Below are 15,693 nucleotides of genomic sequence, written 5' to 3' on the forward strand. Positions count from 1 at the left end.
CTAATAGGGAAGGGGGGCATACAGCATCCAAGTAACAAACAAAATGTGGACATTTTCAGGCCGCCAGAAAAGCAGACATAAAAAGGGGCCTGAATTTCATACAAGGTCTACCCCTTCTCCAAAATAACAGACATTATGTGAATTGTAATAGAAACATCAAGCACACATGTATAAAGTGATACACTACCGAGCCCAATACCGAACATGGACTTGTTCACAGTTTCTAATGTTATGCAGTGAAACAGTGGCTAATAACTGTACTTCAGGCTATACCACTCAATAGTAGTAAGTTGTTTCCATCCTTTCCGAGTAGCATCTACTTTTGAATCCAAAATACCAATGGTAATTTTTGTGATAACCACTGGTGGTTGTTGCTCAGAGTAGTAGCACAGTGCTTGAAAGTTTAAAGATATTATGTCATATGCCGTTCAGTAATGGCTTTATTGGGATGTGCAATGTTAACAGTAAGTGAAACATAAAGGTTTCAGATACTAGGTTTCACCTCCTAGAATGCTATAAGGATTTTTCTTCCTTGTTATTAACTTACAATTAATAAACCGTCATATACTCAAAGAAGAAAATATATGTAATTGCTAAATATGTAGTAGAGGTGAACATCATCTTTCTAGTATTGTCTAATTCACCATGTGTTTGCCTTGAAGCAGCACTCAATTTTCCGCCATGCATCACTCACATAATAAAAGATTTGTGATACTCCTAATGCATGTGCGCCTCAGATTGAAATTACCTACTTTCAATCTGAGGAGTGCATGCAATGGGGATATCACAAATCTGGCTTTTGGTTGTAGGCTAGATCCCCAAAACAGCAGCCCTCCGTTATTAAGGTATCACAATGGCATCAATAGTGGCGCAGCACCACCAGTTCTGATAACCACACTCTGTTGGTTCACTCACATAATAGTTCACACACTCCTATAGTATTATTTAATAGATTTTAAAATGCTTTTATGCAGTTCCTACCGACCAAAAAAAGGTCTCCCCTGCAGGAAACATCCAGAGAATAGTGTTTACAGAGCACATGTAGAGTTCAAAATTAAGATTTGATGAGCGGGGGGTTCAGGGAGGGGGGCGCTCGAGAGCAGCGCCAAGATGGCCACTATGATGGGAGTTCCCAAGACCCTGCCGTTAATCCTGATAAAGATCATGTTAATTCACAGCCGATAACCCAGAAAATGCTCAGCGGAGTAGCTGAAGGTGCGAGGCAGCGGAATCATGACCGCTTTGGAAGTGTGAGGGGACAACTGCCGGTGTTGGGCGTTCAGAGCCGCTGAGGCAGAGTCAGCTGACTCGCGTGGCGGGCAAGGCGGGTCCTTCGTGGCGCAGCTCTCCCTGGAGGAGGGGAGGGGCAGGGCGGTCAGGAGCAGCGGCTATGTGCGTATTGAGGCACCGCATTTTACATTCTCCTTCCAGTGGTTGATGCAGCTGTGACACACTTCACAGAATAGGAGTCGTCTGCTGGGAGTGCCTCCGGGGGCACTGGAGCAAAGAAAGGTGCTGAAGCGCCCACTGCGAGCACGGCAGGGTTTGCGCACGTGCGGCTGAAGCCTGTCTGCTGAGCATTGAGGCAGGCATTGTGCTGTGAAGGTCGGGCCAGATATACATGCGCCAGGCAGCCGCGACTACAGCTCGTTACTGGAGTCGCTCATTGCTGATGGAGCAGTGGCCTGCGTGCTAGGGCCTACGGGGTGTGTACCAGGTGCCGAGGAGTGAGCCTGGGGAGAAGGCAGGAGCTGTGAGCAGCCATAATTAGGGCACCTCGAAAGTGCACACTTGTCCACTGGCTTACCTGTTAAAAACAGTGATTGCAAAGGGAAGACTGTGGGCAGAATACCCTGATGTGTGCTGGACCACACACACTGGCACTCGGGTTACCTTGGCCTCCCCGAATAGCAATAATCAGTGGTGAGCTCCTCTGGATGAGCGTTTGGTTGGGTGGCAGGAGGCCTGTAATACCACAGACGCCAAGGGGAGTGGTAAGCACCAAGGAGCCTGGGCTCTGGAGCACTGGTTACAGGGGCCACAAACAACCGACCCAATGATATGATGGTGTAAGCACATGGATCTGAAGACCCTCTGAGGGATTCAGGTAAGGCGTCCCTGCAGTGTGTGTAGCGCTGGGTGGCAGTCTAAAAGTGGTACTCAAGTGAAGAGATCTCCCCACTGGGTGAGATAGTAGCAGCGGAGAGTCGGTGGGGGGGGGGGGGGGGGGGGTACACGCCAAGGAACGTTTCAGGTTTGCTTCCAGGCTGTGGACTACTGGTACACAATGGGGAAACCTGATAAAACACAGTCTAAGCAGCCCTATAGGACCCCTGCACAATCAAAGGCGGCGACCCATGGAGCGCAGGAACGGCAGGAGTCAACGGATCCTACAGCGGGGCCCTCACTGGACACCCCTAGAGATATCAAATGCATCTTTACCCAAGTACAAAGTGGTATCTCCTCTCTGGATAGTAAAATGGACACGCTCACATGTAAGGTTGCCTATATGCAGGTCCGGTGCTTCCCTCATCCCCATTCCCATGCGAATGGCGATATACATTTTTTCGGTGCCTGATTTCCAGGAACACCAGGGTCGTAATCCCCTGGTGCTTCCGTGGAGCCAGGCACTGGAAAAATGCACATGTCTGGCGGCAGCCTGCTGATTTTACCGGCAAGGCTACCGCCGGACTCGCTTTCCTCAACCAAGTTCAAGATAGTTTTGTAATTTAATTTGGCAAATGAGACACTTACAAGAGAAACTTTGCTTGAAGCTCTTAATTGACCTGTTGTATTTGTTCTATGCCTAAGGATAACAATGCGAAAGTTGGAACTGCTCACAAATCCTTCTACAAAAAGCCTGCCAAAATCAGAATACGATATTGTCTGGCAAACCACAAAGACTAACCACATGTTGCTTGAAACACTGCGCCAGATTTGTGACACTAGCCTCCCCCTAAAATGTCTGGCCAGGGTCAACAACACCAGCATAGCAGTTTACCCCCTATTATTGGGTAAATACGCAATGAAATCCATCAAGATCGCATGCCAAGGGCAACGTGGAATCAGCAAGGGTAGTAACAAGCCTGCCAGTCTTTTCCTGTCTGATTTAACTCTCTCCTGTTTAAGTTACACTATCCGCACAATTAGATTGCCACCAGAATAACATATCTACCCAATTTCTAAAGATGTGATATGTCTGGCTAGTGGTGAATTTTGATATCCCTTCCGTGCCTTATGGCATTCTTGATTGGCAAGTACAATTTCGATTCAACGCATTTAGTGGCATTCAATGACATAAGTGATCGCATGACATGGTCCATTCGCTCTACTTGTTGTAAGGCTGAGCAGTTATACCCTTTTCAAACGTCAATAACCTCGCTGGGAAATAGGATTCTATGGAATGACTCAAATGTACAGCAATACAATAACTGCTATGAAGATATTAGTACATTCTTGGCAAGATATGAGTGGGACATCCAAGGAATGTTGAGCGAGTCATTGCAGGTGGTCTGCCCTGTGAGATCTTGTGTGTATACTAAAAGGATTGGTTTGATGTCATTGTTGCTAACAAAAAGAAAACAATGCAAAGGGCAATACATTGCATACGACGTAATGGAAAGTCCACATATGAAGAAAGGAGGGTAAAGGGTAGCAAGCTTCATAACAGTGTTAAAAACTGTCTTTGTAGCCATAGGACTAATATAAAACGCACCAATTGGTGATTTATGCTGCCCCTGCCCTGTAGTAATAATAGTAGAAAGTTCTGGGGTTATACATCCATTGGAGGTAGCACCTGTGGAGGTGAAACCCCTGTCCGAGTCCCAATGGGGGGACTATGTTAAGAACGTGTACTAACTACCACACAATGGCAGATATGAGGGTGGGGGCATTATAGTGGCTACGATTTGGCCCTTGCACAGGGGTTTGTGTATGAAGAGGTCTTGCTGGCCATAAATAGGTGCAAGGCATCGCGTGCTCCTGGCCCGAACGTTTTAGCCAATGCTGCGCTTAAAGGTAGGCTGGAATTATGGGCACAGCGGTTCACATTAATATTTGACCATATACTGTAAAGAGCCGGCTAGTTGGCGTCAGTCAATTTTAATTCCTGTGTTCAAAAAGGGGGAACGCCTGGATCCAGCAGACTATAGGCTATTGACCATGCTGGATTCAAGCGGTAATATCTTTGCCTCTCTTTTACTACAGCAGCTTCGATCTTGGTAGACCAGCAGGGACTATTACGTAAGTTCCAGACAGGTTTTAGGCGGGATCATAGCATCTCTTTTAATATTATTTCTCTCCAATATGTGATTTCAGAGACCACAAGACACAGGGACAGATCATACTATATATGCTATGTAGATTATGCTTGTGCATTTGATTCCATCTCCCGAAATGTATTATAGGCATAACTTTTTAAATTGGGAATTGATCCCCTTTTATTCTATCTTATAGAAAGTTTACACCTTTATACTACAGTTGTTGTCAGAATAGACCATGCTGGGCTGGTAACTACGACCACTTCTACAAATAAAAGACTCAAACAGGGGTGCATACTAGCACCCCTTCTCTTGAATTTGTATGCATCAGATATGGATTTGGGGTTATGTGCTTGCCGCATTTTCCACCTCGTATTGCAGGTGAACACGTGTCCTGGTTAGCATATGCAGATGATACAATCAGCGCTTAATGGATGCACTACAAGAATATGCAAACAATAATATGCTGATAAATTACTGGGAAACCAAAATAATGGTCTTTGCCGCACAAAGAAAATGGGAAATCTAGTTAAGTGGCAGTTTGGGGACGAGCTGCTGGAAGTTGTGTCAATTTATATATATCTGGGGATTCCTATCACCCCCGTACCAATCTAGTCTTCTATGAAACATATAAGACACAGAAAGTCCTTAAGAATTGGTCCGCAGTTCGCCAGTTCATTTTGAGGAAGGGTGGCAATACTATCGAGGGCTTCCTTGAAATCTAAAAAACTGGTGTGGTTCCTGCAGTGCTCTATAGCAATGAAGCTCTGCTGCCAAAGTATTTTAAATGGCTAGATAAACTTGAGGGAAAACTTGTGCGTTCCATCTTGGAGGTACCTCGGGCAGTCCCGGTGGAGACGCTCACAAAACAATTTTGGAATAAAACTTAAATGGGCACGGTCTGGCAACTGCCCTGTATTAAGCCTGATAGCTTCAGCCTCTGAGGCTAGCTTGCAAAATAAACTTTATGCTGATCTGGTGGCAACGATGCAGATACATTTAAAAGCTATTGGACTATTTTCACCTCCAGACGAGTATTGTCCCACTTAAAGTACAAACTGCAGACTGGGACCGCTCGATAAATCTGGACAGTCTGCACACGAACATGCAATATGATGAGGATGCTAAATCCGGCTTCTCTATGGGAAGCCCTCTACAATATCTTTTAAAGTCGTCCTCTTTTATCAGATGTGTTATCATGTATATGCGTTTTAATATATTGACACAAATGAATATCATAGTGCATGGGCTGGCAGTCAAATAGAACTTAGAATATGCCGCCTATGCAACCTTGAGACTAGCAGGCATCTACTATTGGAGTGTTCTGTCATGTGGGATCATTATCGCAGAGTATATCAAGAATTAGTTCCAACTTTGGAATACAATATTTTCTGAATCTTCTGTGGTAATGAGTGGGGCTGCAGCATATGTCTGGAAAGAAGTGCTTTTGAAATCAGAAATAAACTGTCTTAAAAAAATATATTCTAAATGAATAATGATTTGTATTGTTTTTTATTGCCTATTACTGCTTTGTAAGTAATCATGACACATCAAATATGTTGATGAAATTGTTTTTTTTTTAACTGAAGTTTTTTTAATCCATTGATATGTTAATCATTTAATGTAACTGACCTGTTAATAATTGTACAATTTAAATTAATTCTCATATTTTTCTATAGTGCAAAGGTTTAATTAAAGTATAAGCACTTCATTAAAAAAACTTTTCTTTCATGGTCCTGTTGCTCCCATTGCAACATCTGAGGACGAGCCATTGCTTCCTGAATAAGCGGACCATTCCACAACCTATCTATCCGGACAATAAACTACCCAAATGAAATCAATGGTGCGTGATTACATAAACCTCCAATTAAACTACCATGAATCTGTCTTGACCAAGCAACAACTTGCCATTCAGTATTCCTGCCGTAAAAGGGATAACTATCCAAAACAATGTAGTTCATTTCCACTAGTGTCTGTTAGTTAAATAAAACACCACCAGATGAAGTTGACCTGCTTCCAACGCTAAACTTTAAAGCACTGGACCCTAAAGGAAAGGCTGCTGCACATTTTATTTATCTTTATTTCTTTGGGAGTTTTGTATCATGCCACATGCAAAGAATAAACTGCTACAGAATGTGCAGGGAAGAGGGGCTGGGGACAGATGAATGGGGGATTAAGGGAGCCAAGAGGAAAAGGGGTAATCAACATAACATTACCAGTAGTGGTAGGATGAGCTTAGTTTAGTCTACATCATGATGTAGAACACGGTTATATGTGATTTCATAATTGGAAATAAACATCGAGAGGGAAACTATTTTTTTTTAACCCACTAAACACCCATCCCAAATTATGTTAGGACTGGTGCAATTATATAAACAAACTCAAGTCCTAGAATGTTTTGGGAAAGTGTTGGAAAGTGGCTTAAATAACATTTTTGTTCCCCTCTCCATGCTCATTTCCAGCAACGAAATCTCTGGGTATCGTAGAACACCACCTTCTCTGGCTCTAGCATCCAAACAAACATTACCCCTTTCTTCAGCAACATCTGACCAAACTGACTTGAGTAAAGGGTGAACATGATTGGTACCGAGAGCAGAAATGTTTTGTTTTTGCAATTTATTAACTGTTGCGACAAAGAAGCATTTGGTACAGAAAAATCTAAAATATCAAGGCTCAAGTGGAAAGTTGGGAATAGCCTGTAATGGGAGGTTGTAAAGGAACGGGATAACTGTTAGAAAACAAGCATTGCATCTAATAATAGAAACTCAATGCAGTGATTATTGTGTGTGTTCACATGTATTAGGCCCCTAATACATTGCAATTGATTGATGAACTTGTGAAAAAATACAACCTATCTCGAGTGTAAAATTATATTAAAAGTCAAAAAGTGCTGGTGGAACCTCAAATCCGTGTGGCCTAATTCTAAAGCATAGTTAACCACAGAAAACCCCATGATGCATTACTAGTGTTGGTAGATCCCGAAATATTCTTGGTTTGGATTCCCAGTTGTCTCAAAGCACTTTTTTAAAATGAATGATCATGTATGAATTAATGTACTCTTATTTTAGTAGTCATTGATGCGCAAAACGATATCTGTTCAGTTTTTCGTTCATTTTGGCATCAACAACCAGTGGTAATGGCAGGAAAAATATCAAGTTAAAGCTTACCTCAACCGCTTAATCATTTCAACTATGGGAACAGATTACTAAAAAGTGTGAGCCATACAAGTAAATGACTGTGGCACTGAAGCTAGATTACCTTCAATATCATCAGCATCATCTAATCCCAACTCTTTCATTAAATCTGGAAATAAGATAACACAAGTTAAAAAGGCACTGAAAAAATGGAACTGGATCAAGAAGTGTGAATGTGTTTCTTTTCTTGCCAATACCTGGTTGTGGGTTTTTGACACATTCTGTAAATGCTGGCTTTAAGATCTCTTTTGCTTCAGTCGTTGGCTGCAGAAAATAACGAAAAACCTAAAATGTTGCAACTACTGCATCATCGCATTGTAACTAGAATGAAATACTCATTGCACCCACCTTCTGTAGAAGCAGGTTGACGGAGTGATCTGAAAAGAAAGAAACCTTTAATGAAAACACTTTAAAATATGTCAAAAATGTTTGCCTGTCCATATAATCATGCAGAAAGATTTGCAGGACATGACAACCATGCAGCTGCCCTTTCTTTAAGCTTAAAAATTCCCAGAGAGCCACTATGCTAGTTTAGAATAAACACATAGCAAGGATTGTGAGGTGCCATCGACAAGTTAGTAAAGCAGAAAAAATGCATAGCTTCAGATCCAACATGCACCTGTATTTTTGAGTGACAACTGTAACAGTTAATGGAACCATGTTTACATATTGTCACAGTAATGAAGACCTTACTTTTTGGTTGTAAAGAAACATTTTCATACCCACTTGACCCACTGGCCAGTCTACACCTTTTGCATCCTCTAGTTTAGTCATCTTATAGTCTTTTGATCTTCTTTTGAAAGAAGGAATGTAAACGAGGTCTAGGAAAGGAATCATAGCAGACCTTATAATTGTGTAAATAAAACTACAGTCAGCCTCACAGGTGCATTCATAAGGATTTCCCCCAACATTCAAATCAACATTAATTACATTTCACAAACGCCACATAATTTAATAGATTTTCAGTGTTGTATCAAAAGAGTACATAAATCAACACTGCAGGCTAGGATAAAGACACGTTGTTGATATTCGTTTGACCAAAACCAAAGCAGCCTTGCCAGTTGTAAGAAACCTGAGGGTATTCTCCCAAGCAGACCTCGAGATTCCCTTATTCAGGTGGCCAGGGAAGGGCTGGCGCTCTCAGATCCCATCCCTGGGGGTGGACGAGCGAGGGAGGATCGCCTAGGTAGGGCAACCCGGGGTTATGTTCGGGGGAATGCTGCAGGTGAGACGCGGTATTGCACCAGGGATGAAGATGAATTGAAATATTGGAGACCGTTATGGGCTACTCAAATCAACCTCCCTTCCTCGTTAAATATCTCTTATCAAAATCTACCAACCCCTCGGCATCTGGTAAATCTCCTGGAGTACAAACCCCATTAGACTCGAAAACCATATCTCCCAGTATCCCTGTTATCCTGTTTTATACTCGAATACTCCCAACCATTCCTCTTCACGTCCCTCTGATTATTCTTTCCCGAAACCCCAGTATACTGCATTAACACACTAGCAGTCCCACAATACTTCTTGTTCAGGTCACGATAAAAACTCTGGTAATTTTCGTTCATTCCATAACTCCTACCAATCTCACTCCTCCGAATTTACCCAAACCCCTAGGACGAGGGCTATAATTCCATACAACACCTTTTCGCCATCCTACCCCTAGTATATTCCGAAACACTGCCCCCCCTTCCAACACTAACACTTTCGCATACCGCTAACAACAGACTAACACGGAGCCATTTACCTAACAAGGGTCGGACATGGTCAGGCAATTGACCAGAATCACGTCCACCCGAGGGCCGTTAACTTACCACAAAGGGATAATAGGCAGAGTACGAAAGCACACGACGAGAAAGGCAGACTGCACGACGTGAGAGAAAACTCAACATGGCAGTTCAAGAGGAGGAGAAAGACGGCGCATACCGAGGGGATAACAAGGAGAGAAGCGACCTTACCCTTTCCGACCAAGGCCCCTAAACCCTCCACAGAAGGAATCGTAAGACCACAAACAATAGCCAGCGTGTGTTGTAGCAGATGTCAACGGTACATAAGACCCTCCTCCGCTGATAACCAGGCCGGGGAGAGACGCTCGTCTCCGTGGTACCAACCTTGACTCCAGATATCCTGAAAAGCCAAACAGTTCATCACAGCCGGTGAGTCGAGGGGAGAACCGATAAAAAGCCAAACTGTGTTGAATGAAAGCCGCAAAGTACCAACTTAAGGGAAGTTAAAAGAACTGTTAAGAATAAAGGGGAGACCAGCTGCAGAGGGATTCGACTTGAGATGTGTTGGCACATGAAAATAAGAATCCTGAAGGTCCAATGACACCATCCAATCTTGGAGTTGGAGGGCTTCAAGGATCTGAGAAAGCGTAACCATCTCAAACTTGTCCTGCCTGAGGAACTTGTTCAAGTTTCTTGATGGGTCCAATCCTCCGTCCTTCTTTGGAATTAGAAAGTACGGGCAGTACTAACCCTTGTTCCTCTCCAGTACAGGTACTGGTTCTATAGCACCTTTCTGTAGAGGGGTTAATTAAGGAGCAGATCTGGAACTTTGAAAGAGCTGTTCCCCGGTGGATGACTGAGGCTTTTTGAGGAAGCCATCTTGTGTCCAAAACGGTTATCATGCCGCGAGGACGCTGTAGCTCAGGAAACCAGCAAGCTAAGATACTTTAATTACGAGGTAAGATCCAATTTTGATACAATCCAAAGCGGACTGCAAATTAGTACATAATGCCATCAGCATTAATGCTGAATAATTAGCCCTAACTTAAGAACTGGACATAATTGGTCCACTTAGTATCCCCCACTTTCTATTTACCTTTAGGAAAACTAAAGTGCAAAAACCGTAACAATCAAGGAAAAAATGGAGAGATTGTTCCGGCCTATTCTGACCAACGAACAAATTTGGGAGATAATAAACAACAAGACTGTAGGTAATTAGTCTGTATAGACAACCAGCAAGTGGTATCTGGAGTTTAAAAACTAAGCATGTTGTATACTGGATAGCTTAAGCTATCATTTATATTGATCAGAATACACACACACAACAAATCCCCCAAAAAATCTTTCTAATTTTTCTCTTATCCTTTCTTTTCCTTTAGGATTTGAGTCAAATTATTGATTAAAAAACCCTCCTGATGAACTGCCTTAACTAGTGGGCAGAGAAACACGTGTCGAGGGACACATATCAAAAATCTTTTAGTTAAAGAGAGATAACCTATCTTTTCATAACAAATTAGTTAAAGTGCCTAAGGCGTAAGAAGGGCCACTGAGTGCCTAAATGTGTAAAGGACAAATGTATATCTCTCATTGAATTAAAAGTGAATTTGAAGCAAACAATAAGAGGATCATCTGTTTTCTTTTTCTAAAAAGCAGAGTGCGTACATGCGACAGGAATTCTTGAGTACTATTACTGGACATTACTTGAATCAAGCGCAAAGCATCGGATTTCTGTGGGTAAAGTGTATGCATCTTAAATACTGGTCAGCTTCAGCATTTTTAATACGACTGCGCCGGTTCATCATCACCTCATAATCTAAAATACATCAGGAATCGCCAACAGTAGCCTTAAGGCTGAACATTTAAATGTACCTAGTCTGGATTGTACATCTGGAGCAAATTCTGACTTTCTTAACCAGGCAAATCTGTGCAAAGTAGCCACCATTGCTCTGCTGATACGGTCAGCGGAGTCGAAATCAGTCTGGTGGGATTCACACAGTGTCCTTTCCATCCTTGACTATGTTCAAAAACCTATCTCGTTCTTCCGGGGATATGGTCAGCCGACATGGATATAGAATCCCAAAGGGTATTAGTGAACCTAGCCAAAGTGCATGTGGCATTTGCTGACTTCAGGGCCATACTTCCAGCCGAGAAAAAACCTTCTTGGCTAGAGCATTGTAATGCTTACCATCCCTATCAGGCGGGATAGTAGGGTAGGCATTTTGTCTTGTGGTTGAGGTGGCAGCCTGTACCACCAGACTCTCTGGAGTTGGGTGCTTTGACAAATAATAGAGGTCACTGCTTGACACCCTGTATTTAGAAGTCTGTGTTTTGTTGACCGTCGGATTCAATTCAGGTGCCACCTAATTGGTAGTTATGCGCTTTTGTAAAGCTGCACGAAATGGAACAATTGGCTCTTCCTGAGGCCCCCTGTCCAGAATATCTGTCAGGTCATCTTTTTCGAAAACTGGACTTGGTCTACTCCATCCCATGTACACAAGCACCCTCGACATTAGCTGCCTATAGGTTACTTCTGCATGATCAAATGGATCTGAACTGCCAAACTCTACCTCTGGTGAGGTGTCCAAACCACTGGCATCTTGAAGGTGTTTTATTCTGGATTCTTCAGATATTAGGGCGTCATGAACTGATGGCATACCATATTGGAAGCCAAAAGGCTTTGATTCGTCAGATGATGGTTCTGCATCCTAATAAATCTAGGAAAGAGATTTGAAAAAGTCTATGTAAAGGGTTATATGTTTTTTCAATGATACCCTAACGTGTTATGATATTCGTCGACAAAGGTGCCGAGATAGTCGATACCGTCGGCTGCGTCTATGCCTGTGTCAACGACTTCGACGCCTATAGCATCGAGGAGCTCGAAGCCTGATGCGTTAGTGACTTTTATGTTTTTGTGTCGATGGCGTTGATGAATGGTCTTTTGGTGCCAATGGCGCTGATGACTCATCTTTCAGCGCCAATGGCGTCGATGAAGTCTCTCGGCTCCCATGGCATTGACGACTCAGTCCTCGAAGGGACTTTCTCTCAACTCGAGGGATCCTTAGAACGCTCGAGGAGTTTGGATTGCCGGGCCCGAAGGTGCAGGGATCTTACTCTTATGCTTATCAGGTCTTTTGACAGGAGCATGGCTTTTGACAGTACTCGAGTGGGGACAAGGCCACATTCGCAAATACTTTTATCATTTTCAGCGTAAATTCTTCCCACTCAGCTGGGGAGGCTTGTTTTGGTGGACATACAGTCCATTCCGGAGAGGAACTAGAAGACGAAGATGGTGACCCCTGACGCAGTTTTGTGGGATTTATTTACCCACTCAGCAGAACTTCCCCACATCACAAAGCTGGCCATTTGCAGTCACCAGCAAAATGGCTGTGCTGGCTCCTGTGAGCACCATGGCCTCAAAACTGTGTTTTGCAGCGACAAAAAGATGGCTGCACCATCTTGCCAAGCGTTTATTGGGCGGGATGGAACAAGGGGGCACACTGAGGAAGCCTGCCAGTGGGTTCTTACATATACAAAAGAAATAGAGTTAAAAATCAGCACTGCTTTGCTGCCAGCCCAAAGTTCTATGGAAAAAGGGAATTAAATAATGCTGCTCTGAGGCTCTTTTTCCTCCGATTCCTTATCACAATATTTGATTAATAAGACCCTGCCATGCTTATCCACATTTACATTGTGTTTCAGCAAAACCAAGCATGACCACTGAATGACAGGCTCTGTCAAAGCCAAATCTGAAAAAGGCCCAAAGAAACTTCATTTTCAGCCGCACGGGAAAAGCTTCACTTTTTGAGTTACAAAGTGTCAAGGATCAGTAATTCAAAGAAACTCCAGCTCTGTCCTATGTCGGTCTCAGTGCATCTGTGGTTCACGCATAACTGCTGCTTACCAGAGACTAACTATGGCTGCAAAACAATATTGGCAAGGCAGATGAAAAAAAAACATGGGGGGGATGTCAGCCCGAAAACAGGTTTCTGCTGAGAGGATACCAGAAACAAAATGGAACCACCATGAACTTCCAGGGCACCTAAGTGATGATTACTAGGTTGGAAAGAATGGTCTGTGCTACAGCCTTGTACAAAAGAATTCTAGGACACCAAAGTGCGAAGTGAAATATCGCGCCTATTCGTGACTTCCACCAGAAGCTTCAAAGGAAATCTCTGCGACAACCTTGGACTGAGGGGGTAGCTTGGGGAGCTATGCCCAAATATGGGGAACACTACAACCCATCTGTTTCCAGAGATTATTTTATAAATGAACTTTGAAGACTTTTATCTCTGCAGCAGGACTTTGCAAAAATGTGAAAATGTCACCATTTAAATGTGATTTTGTGGTTTATAATTTAAGATATTGTAGCATTCTCTGACCCCTTGGGAATAGAAATGGCAGACAATTGGGTACTATAAGGAAAGTATCCATGATGCTGTTGCGAATTCTAATACCTACATGCCTAATGATAATCCACACCCATGTATAAAGTTATAGAATTTTAAGTAATATTATTCTCACTGAAAAGCATGAAAAACTGGGCGAAACAAGGTCCCACGAATGGGAGGATTGGACTACTATGCTCTACATAAAATATATAATCTGCCCATGTGATTTGTTACCGTGCCACAACTGTACAAATGTGTAAATTCAGTTATGATAGGTTTTTGGCAAAAAGGTCTGCGGGAAGTCTTTTTAACTCATAAAATGCTACGCCATAAACTGGGACTCCTCCTCGAGGAGGCAACCAACACTGATTGTCCTATCCGCTCCTTGGAGGTAGGCCTAGCTCAGTTCTGCCCACCAATAATTCTGTGATGTCACTATGCAATATAAATAAGAGCCCCTAGCAGAACTCTACACAGAGACTCTCTCCTGAATTCCTGCACTGCGTTCCTGATCTGCTACATTCATCTTGCTGATTCCTCATTTTCCCTACAAGGCCAAAGCATTGCTGACCCTACTCCAGAGCCCACTGCAAAACCCAAGCATAGCCGATTCCTACTCCAGCAAGGCCATTGATAAAATAAAACACTAATATCCCATTAACAAAAAGGGGAAAGCGGTGGTACCGTTTGCATCCTGAAATCAGACCGGCTTGAGGCTCACTAACTGCATGCCCGCTGCAATCCTGCCACCCAGCTGTCTTTTGCCAGGAGAGTCTGCAACCTGGTGACCCGAGCACTGGAGTGCAGAACCTGTTGACTGTCCATAAATCCCAAAAACTAAAAAGCGGACTGAGTATAATCCCCACCCCACAGAAACACATAGCTTACCTTGTCTTGCCTTTGTCCTTATCCCACCCTCTAAGCAGTTATATTTATACCCTGGTAACTTGTTGAAACTGTTAGAATTATCTGTGTACCTGCCCTTGACTTTCTAAAGTGCTAGCGCCATCTCTATTAATTTTGTCTTGTGTATATCCTAAGCCCTTAGTCATATTTTGAGTGATCAGACTAGTTTCCGCTTAGGGTTGGACGCTGGGGTGATAAGATTGAAGTCGCGAATCAACCTTGGATCTTACTGTGTCCCTCTTTGGCGGTGTAGTCTGAATAGTCTAGTTTAAAGTAAACCTGTTCTTGCCTCAACTGATTTTCTTTCCCATTTCACAGCTTCATTTTACTCAAATCGACCCTTTTTCTATCTTGCATAGCTCATCCAGTTTTTTATCTAGAGACCTCCTTTCACTTTTGTCTCATCTCTGTGATATATATCTTTCCCCCAGCCCAACTGCACTCCAAATCAGTGTTTTTCACCCGTTTTTATTAAAAACCGTTTGGGTAATTTAAAGTGGGAATTGAGAAAATTGCAAGTTTTCCAAGGTGTCATTTGGCTGCAGCATGCTCTAAACTATCCACACATTTTCAAATTGTATGCCTTTTGTTGATCCATTGCCTTATGATTGCCAGTGATACAACATACATGCTATTGTGATAAAACATATGTATATTATAATTTAACCACACATTAATTATTTGTAAAAATCAAGTGTTATTTTAGGCCTTTGCGTAGGGTTTAAAGTCCGTTTTTGCCTCTTATTCTGTGAAGGAAGATCAGATTTTGATTCTGTTTTCTGCCTCTTCTTATCCCCGACTACCTGTTGCTTCTTTCTATCCACTCAGAATTCGATTATTTGTGGGTTGAGGGAACATTGAAGGGGGAAACCTTAACTTGGGTGCCATCTATCCTCATTCAAAAAGTGCTCCTATTCACGTGTGCTTTGTATATGTTCTAGGAGAAGGTTAACCAAGTGCATTGCTTTAATTTTCATTGTAAATATCACCCCATTGGTGATTGCTGCTCCATATTAAAAATTGTATGATTTCTTTTGAATTTTAAAATTAAATAAATATTGTATTTTCACCAACCGGCCTGGTTCATGGTCCATTGTGACCTGGGGTTTTGAAAAAGGGGGTGTGATACGAGTTGTGTCCCATCTCAAATTGAATTCGCATAAACTAAAGAGAAAGGCATATCAATTTGAGGGCTACATCCTAGGCTGAGACCAAGGTG

At 42.7% G+C, this 15,693-nt stretch overlaps 1 protein-coding gene across 5 annotated transcripts in view; it reads right to left on the reverse strand.

Moving 5' to 3' along the window:
- ANKRD26 (ankyrin repeat domain containing 26) overlaps positions 1–15,693 on the reverse strand; it is a 915,250-nt gene that overhangs the window by 601,219 nt on the left and 298,338 nt on the right. For 4 of the 5 annotated variants that reach the window (XM_069627947.1, XM_069627949.1, XM_069627950.1 and 1 more), the window contains 4 exons: positions 8,176–8,274; positions 7,802–7,830; positions 7,651–7,717; positions 7,518–7,562 (listed from right to left, as the gene is read on the reverse strand). In XM_069627947.1, coding sequence (XP_069484048.1) covers positions 7,518–7,562; positions 7,651–7,717; positions 7,802–7,830; positions 8,176–8,274 — 240 coding nt within the window. The remainder of the gene's footprint in view (positions 1–7,517; positions 7,563–7,650; positions 7,718–7,801; positions 7,831–8,175; positions 8,275–15,693) is intronic. The other variant, XM_069627948.1, reaches the window with a different exon arrangement.

This window comes from Ambystoma mexicanum, chromosome 12, assembly GCF_040938575.1.
Source record: "Ambystoma mexicanum isolate Mex_15411 chromosome 12, UKY_AmexF1_1, whole genome shotgun sequence".
NCBI classification, from domain to species: Eukaryota; Metazoa; Chordata; class Amphibia; order Caudata; family Ambystomatidae; genus Ambystoma; species Ambystoma mexicanum.